Here is an 8,619-nt window from a genome sequence, read left to right as displayed (position 1 = left end):
TGGCATATGTTGTGCTTGATTCTGAAAATTATGAATTATGTATACAAGTCATATATTTCCTTTGGCATATGGTGTGCTTGATTCTGAAAATGATGCATCTTGGACGTGGTTCTTCAAGAATCTAAAGGAAGCGTACGGGGTTAGACAAAACATATATGTTGTGTCTGAAAGGAATCCAAGCATCATAAAGGTTGTTGGTAATGTGTATGAAGATGCTCCACATTATGTATGTATGTGTCATCTATGGGGTAATGTGAAAAAACTTTACAGAAAGTCACACGATGCATTGTCGGAGATATTTTATACAATGGCCAAATCATATTCAAAATCAGAATTTCACATGTTAATGGAAAAAGTTGAGGCAACTGATATAAGGGTGAAGATGTATTTGGAATTGACCGGTTACGAAAAGTGGGCTAGGTTGTATGCAACAGTTCACAGAGGATGGACTTTGATTTCAAATATTGCAGAGTCAATAAATGGAGTGCTTGTATCAGCTAGAGAACTGCCAATTTATGACTTTCTTGAGGAAGTTCGATTACTGTTTGCAAAATGGAATTGTGCAAATAGGCAGGAGGCTTCATATACTTTCACAACACTCATTGAAAAGTTTAATGACGTACTCAGTTAGAACGAGGCTTTGTGTACCCGTATGACGGTATGACCTTTTTGATTTGTGAAAATTTTAATTATGGACACATAAATATGAAAGGATAAAATGCATAAAGTATCAATGTGAAAATACTTTTCATGCAGTTGTAAATAAATGAAAAGATATAAAACATAAAATATATGAACATTTGAAATACAAAATATGTATTTTGCATATGTATATTGTTGTATTGAAAATTACTAACAACTGCATATGTATTTGGCTGCTCTGTAAAAATGTACTCTGCATATGCATTTTTATTACATAAATATTTTTTTATTTTTATGTCAGGTTATACCAGCCACAGAATATCTATATACGGTACATGACAAATAAAAGCACTTCATTGTTTGCATCAAAGAAAAGAAATGCTCATATAATGCTTTTCAAATAGATGAGATACCATGTGCACATGCTTGTGCGGTGTTAGAGAAAAAGAATTTTGAGAAGGGGCCATACTGTTCTGATTTGTTTAAACCAAAAACAGTTTTGAAGACATATGATGTTCCAATCTACCCGTTGCCACACAACGATGACTGAATAATTCTAGAGACCACACTTGCTGAAATAGTACTGCCTCCAAAATACAAAAGACCTCCAGGAAGACCTGCAAAGAAGGATCGTGGAAAATCAGGTCGGGATATGTTTTGAAAGAAGAATATCAACTCATGTGGTGGTTGTGGGGCTAAGGGTCACAATAGGCGCTCTTGTAGGAAATATCGCAAATGATACATTTCTTTTTCTGTATTGTTTCTTAAAAAAAAAAAAATTTCCTTTTTTATAGTGATGAACTAATTCAGTTTAGTTAATGCATTTATGAATCATTTGACAATTAAAGTCAGTAATATCTGAATAATGGAACTATATATGTTTGAAAATCTGCACATTACATATGTATTTTTAAGCAGCAGTTCATATGTATTTTTGACATAGTAAATATATGTTAGGTTAAAGGTGGTAACTTTGATTAACAAAACAAGTATATGATTCGTAATTGTTCAAAGTTTTAAATATATGTGACATATAAATATATGTTTGAATTGCATAATGTTATTACTGCATATGAATTTATACTGTAAAAATACATTTGATGTATAATACAAATGTATTTTTTTAAAAAAATATAATCACTGCATATGTATTTTGTAACTATAGACAAACCTATAACTTCATAAAAAAAGTCAAATTTATCTTTAATTCAAATTCTCAAGTATAATTATTTTAAATGAACACATATCAAAAATTAAATATTAGGTTTGATCAATATGTATTTTCCAACATCTTTATATTAACACGAAATATGTATTTTTTGGGGAAATATTTATAACGTATAATTCATATGTATTTTATAGCAAAATATCAACACTGCATATATATTTTTTAAATAACTGCATTAAAATGTCAAATTACACTTTAATTTAAATCCTAATTTATAATTATAGTTAATGAAAATATAGTAAAAATGCATATTAGGTATATGGCAGTTGTATTTTTTAAGTGTTTGTTTCTAATATTTCATATGTATTTTTTTGCTGAATAACAATTGATTTATACTACATATGTATTTTTAAGGATAATATGAAAACTACATATGTATTTTTTAACTAAATCTCACAGTAAAATGTTGAATCCCTTAAATCTAACACTACATGTTGTATTTAACAATATAGGAATGTGGTGAAAAACTTTAAAGAACAACAACAACATACTAAAATACATATTATGAATGATCCATATGTATTTTTGCAATATTTGATTTTAACACTGCATATGTATTTTTATACGATATATGTAATTGTAAATGTAATATAAAAACTACGGAAGTATTTTTTAACAAAATCTCACCGTAAAAGGTAGAACTCCATGAACTATGAACAATTTCAAAACATATAATTAGTCTGTACAATCAAAACCTACATCCATAAACTAGTTTCAAAAGTACAAAAAGTCAAAAATTAATAAACCATCATACATCAACAACTTCAGTGACACTAGTTATTCTACTTTACCTTGCAGGCCTCACGGGTGCTTCGACATCACTAATGGCATTTGCTTCTTATTTTCGGATCCCATAATCCCACCAAAGTGCAGCATATCTTGTACAGAGTGCGTTGGGGTCGAACTCTGACGCAATAACTTTGTGACCATAAGAAAGACACTCTGCATACATAACCATAAACACACCACAGTCCCTACAAAAAAAAAATTGATTAAATGGTGAAATATATTTTGTACAAAGATACTATTTTGATATATGTAATTTCAAAACTTACAAGCTTCCACAGGGTTGTTGAGGCAAATCATCTTGAAATAAAACATCAAACATATCTGAGGATTCTTTGTCTTTGTAGCTTGGATGGCTTTGATGATCAATCCCTTTCTTAACATAGAAATCACATGCTTGGAGACACAATGGAATAATCTTTGCTATTTTCTCCATCTCAGCAAGAACAGTCGCATAATGACCACTGGATTCGTATGAATCATACAAGAATATACACCTCTCTAAAAATGATAAAACCGCGAGAACCCAGTGATATTTTTCCTTTATATTGACCGAAATAAAAATGTCTTCGACTGTATGCCATGGCACTGCGGCATGCATACGAAACCCATTGATGTATTTCATAAGATGGTGCTCCTAACCTCCATCTTTAAGATTTTGAGCATCCATAGAATATACATCATTCAACGATCTAATTACGTTCATAAAGTTCAGTCAACTGTACTGTATTTGTATGATTTGTTTGGCTCATTTTTGTACGAACTGTGCGGCCCATACTTTGACTTCTTCCTCAAGTAGTAAAAGCAGACATCAATATGCTGCATTAGTGAATACAACAAACTTTAGAGCATTCAAAAAAATTGTATTCTAAATATTACAGTCTATGCAAGTAAAAAAATACATATGTAATTTTTTATATTAATGTAGATGACTTGTGTATCAAAAATTGCATTCTTAAAGTTCAGTTACATGCAGACAATGTTATCTGCATAGTATATGCAACAGTATTTGATGTAGTACACTATATCATACTTTGAATTCTTAAAAATACATACACGTTAAACCAAATGTATTTCAATGCAACCTAATATGTATTTTTAAGTATTGTTACAGACGAAATGGAAAAATTTTCATTTCAAAATAATATACTTACCGAGTCTGTCCATGTCTGATCTGCAAATCCCATCGTATAAAACCAGTTTTTATTTTCCACAGTCTCAACACCAAATGTATCTTTGAAATTTCTGATTTTCCCCTCTTGTAATGATCTACTTTTCCTTTTCTGTGTATTTTAAGGATTTGGTAAACCATGAAAACATGTATTGATACAAAAAAATAATTTGTCACTATTCAAAAGAACAACCCCTTAGCAGTAGCTTTTAATAGGTCCACAGAAATCCAGTCCGTGAAGTTCTTGTGTATTAGGAGGTGTTCTAACTTGCTCCTTGGTATCAAGTTCTACCTCTGAATCAGTGATTTCTCTGTTGATCTAACAAAAAGATTGAAAAAAGAATATTACATATTTTCCATCAAATTGAACCTAAATAAACTCAAAATATATAATAGTTAGATACATATCAGTCTCAGAAGTTTTTGCATCCAAAATTTCATGATGAGATTCTTCTTGACGGTTTGCCGATGGATGTATGATGATGCTTTGTATTTGATACACATTTAGGCTAGGTAACATCTCATCAGGGATTGTGAATTGCGAATTAGACAAAAATTATTTCATCAATTTTCTCATCGTTGGTCTGCCAAAAAATAAAAGAAAAAATTTAATTTTCCTATTGATTATTACATGACATGAAGATAAAGTTAACATCACTATACATACTTGACAATCATGTTGAACAACCTTCTCAGAATATAAGTAATCCAAATTTATACTTTGGAGAAGCTCATCAGGGATTAATTGTTGAGAATCAATTTCAACATTCATTTTTTCAGAATTCAAAACAGTGTGCCCCTTGAAAACAAGTATAAAAATCAAAACATCAAACAAATATGTACTTGTATCTGTTTATATATGCGAATTCAAATGAATATATATATATATATATATATATATAAAATTTAATTATTTACCTTTTTACCAAGCAAATTTTCCTCCAATTCTTGATCAACCTCCAAACTTAATCGTTGTGGTGATTTTTCGGTACCAACATAATCCATATTTTGGAGTTCAGGATCTTTATCAGTATGTTGTTGCTACAAATACATATACAAACTAAAATAACCTATTAATACTTGAGTCAAAGTTTTTTTTTTTTTTTTTGAAATAGAATATACATATTTATATATAACATCAAACTCAAAAATACATATTATAGAACATAACAAAATAATCATCCATTGTTAAAATACATATGCATTGTTAAAAAATACATATGAATAAAACTAAAAATACATATGTAGTTTTTAAAAATACATATGTAGTTTTAAAAAATACATATGCACTGTTAAAAATATATATGAATAAAACTAACAACACACTGTGTCGCATGTTATAGTGTTTTTAATGAACCAAATAATATTTATTGTTACTAAGTCAATCTTCAATTCTATTGCAAATTTGACAGTCTATTAACCTCAGCTATATTTTGAATATAAAATTTAAAAGTACAAATAAATATGTATTTGGAACTTTAATATTTACCTTTGTACCGTCAGAAATATTATCCGAAGATTGAACAACATCAGGACTGAAATGTTGTCCAGATTGCTCTAATCCTCCCTCATCAACATTTGTTGCTTTATCAGCTTCAATATCTTCAACCTGCTCCTGAAAAAATTGTGTCCAATAACATAACGAGTTATTTTATAAAATGTGAAGTATTTGTATAAGGAAGTCAAATAAGTATATATATATTCAAATCAACTAAGATTTTCAAAGAAAAAAATTACCTTGCTTTGAGCAAATGCTTTCTTCAACTTTTTGAATTTTTTTCTCATTAGACCACGAATTCCTTTAAATTCGCGACCAACCTGTTTTGATAAAAAATATATATACAAAAAAATTTTCATGAAAAACAAAATATTTTTCAAAAAAAAAGTACCTCATCGCGGAATGCATCAAAATCTTTCTTAGAAATAAAGGCTTGTTTGTCAACATGATTCTTAGGCTTTGACACAGTTACTTCCTCTACATGAATATCTGGCTATGAGTGTACCTGAGGAAAAATAACCCGAGCTGTTTGCTTTCCTTTCGCCTTTTTGAAGAAGATGTCTGCCTTGTTGGAATTGACTTGAAAATTGGTGTCTTCATTCCATCAGCCTTTGCAGCACGAGGGGCTGATGTTCTTTTTTGGGTATGCTCGTCAAAACTATCTACTTGTTTTTCCCTTAAAGGTTTCTTCACTACTGGTGTTGAGGAATCAACCTTTTGTTTCTTCTTTGAATGTTCGTTGCTCTTTCTTGGTGGTGGATCCTGAAAGTCGTCATCAGAATCAACAGAATGTTCATGTTGTGTTGCATCCTTCTGTGGTATTTGCAATTTTGACAACTCCTTTTTCGTTGGCTCTATGTTCTTAAAGACAACCTAGAATAACAGGTAAATAATAAATGTTAAAGAATCAGTTAAACAATTGTAACTGAAAATACATCTATATATACTGTAAAATACATATTAATACATATGTATTTATTAAGAACAAACATTGCCATCATCATTAAACATAGCATTTATTAAAAACTCAAAGCGTGGACGAGGTGCAATCGTATTTCAATTTAATAATCGAGGAATTCGATTATCAACCTTCGATGCAATCTTTGGTGGGACATTTGAACAACACTCGTAAAGCCACACTTGAATAGCCAGTGACATTCCCTGAATCAAATAAAATTGACCACCAACTTTCAACCGGTTGTTCAAACTTCTGGCCAAATCTTCAAAAGATAAAACCCCCATGAAAAATCCTTATATCTTCCACTATTGACCAAATCGAAATGAAAACGGGGTATTACCACAGTTTCAACATTAGATAAGACAAATGAATGTAGAAAGTACAGGATTGCAAATTTCTCAGCATCCGCATCATTGTTCTCCCCCCATACTCTATCCGTGAATGTTAGAAATAGTTGCCTTTTCTGTATAATTTCTGCCCCATTGAAATACTTCTCAACCATCCTATTTGGTACACTCTTGTCAAAAATAAAGTCATACCTATTTGACACACAATTCAATCTAGTTATGATGACAAATTTCCTGGGAGTAAAATTAAGAAAGGTCCTATTAGCACAAATCAAAATCCCAAAAGAAGAACTATCCTTCACCTCAAGCGTCATAATGCATCTGCACAATTGTGCTTGCACTACACATTGCTGCTTCTTCATAAAATAACCAAAAATATTTTTCTCGCAAAAGTTTTTAAACTGTTCCTTGTTTAAAATTGCGCGTATGCTTCCATAAATATCTTTGTCACTGTAAGAACAGATGTGTGGTGCAAATCTTGGAAGTTTTTTGACAATGAATATTTTATCCCGCATCACCTATAAAAAGAATCACATAACATGCAGCCAACAAATCAATCATCCAATAAAAATCAAAAACATATAACAGGCATATGTATTTTTATCATATCAAAACTGCAACAAACACTGAAAAATACATATCAAATATACTAAAAACATATAGTCAATAGATTGTTCTGGTATTTAAGCTTAAACTAACATGCATAAGTATTTTTATAGTTTCAAAACTGAAACCAACACTGAAAAATACATATTATATATACTAAAAATACATATATCCAACAGATATCTGAACATCCTCATCAATACAATATCATCTTCACAAATCATCATTTAATCAGTAAATATCATCATAACATCAAAATACATATTAATTACATAAAAAAAATACATATAACTTACAACTTTAACAACATCTTTACTTAGGGCAAAAATACATTTTACTCAAAAATACATTTAGAACAAAAAAATACCTCTTCCTCGCTAACATCTTCAGAATCATCATCAAAAGAGATCTGAACATCCTCATCAACCTTAGTCAAACCTTCAATTTCTTTCGCTTTCCTTTTCTTCTGGATTTTTTTGATTTTTTTTTTCTTCTGAGAAGGCGATTTCTTCAACATTTTTTTTTTCAAAAATTTTTCATCTTCAGCGGTTTGTTGAGAAACTTCGACTGAATCTCCTCCGGTTTCTCAGATTTCTTCGACTATAACGAATTTGAAACAACTTTAACTACATCTTCTTGAGTTAATCCAAGACTAAAAGATGGTCCACAAGCATAGACCAACTTCGAATTACTTATACCACTATATGTTCGTGATTTTGATGTTTGTTCCGCCATTAAAATCAAAAACCTTAAATTCTGATTTTGAGATATATTAGAGTATGCTAATTCTGAAATTTACCCAAAAAATGTTAACATGCAATAGTTAAATTAAGAGTTACCTGAAATAGATGAAGATAATCTTTACTGATGATGCTAAAATCGTGCAAAGTGAAAAAAATTGAAGCGGGAAGATATCGTTTAGGGAGAAAAAAACGGAAAAAAATCTTTCAAAATAATGAAAGAGAAGGCGAATGGCATGAAAATAGGGAAACTGACAGTAACTTCTTCAAGTGGGTAAAAAGTAGGGACCACATAAAATAATGCTATGGATGTTACAAAATGTAATTTAATAAAATTGTTGTTATTTTTTGTAATTTCATGCTTAAGTTTGATACTTTATGCATTTTTTTCAAAAAAAATTATGGGTTAAGTTCTATTATCATCCATACTTTTTTATTCAACGTTGTATTCTCTCTCTTACCCTTTCCTATATGTATTTCTATTATATAGTTTTACGAAAAGTATTATAAGCATAATTATCTCGATTTTTATTTTCTTTTTTCCATCAGTCACACTTAACACACTACCTCGACCCTACTAACCAAAAACAATAATTTCTAGATAACTAAATCTAAAAACGATTCCACCTAGATGACTGCACTT

General features: G+C 30.0%; 1 protein-coding gene across 1 annotated transcript; it reads left to right on the top strand.

Moving 5' to 3' along the window:
• Window positions 1–307: 307 nt before the first annotated feature.
• LOC124888979 lies at window positions 308–631 on the top strand. The gene has a single exon (XM_047400269.1). The coding sequence runs from the start codon at window positions 308–310 to the stop codon at window positions 629–631; it is 324 nt and encodes a 107-aa protein (XP_047256225.1).
• The last annotated feature ends 7,988 nt before the right edge of the window (window positions 632–8,619 follow it).

This window comes from Capsicum annuum, chromosome 11, assembly GCF_002878395.1.
Source record: "Capsicum annuum cultivar UCD-10X-F1 chromosome 11, UCD10Xv1.1, whole genome shotgun sequence".
NCBI classification, from domain to species: Eukaryota; Viridiplantae; Streptophyta; class Magnoliopsida; order Solanales; family Solanaceae; genus Capsicum; species Capsicum annuum.
Note: the sequence above shows the minus strand (reverse complement) of the source record. Positions and strands in the feature narration are given on the sequence as shown.

Excerpts from the sequence above, each read along its gene's own strand:
- LOC124888979 (XM_047400269.1), top strand. The coding sequence starts at position 308 with ATGGCCAAATCATATTCAAAATCAGAATTTCACATGTTAATGGAAAAA.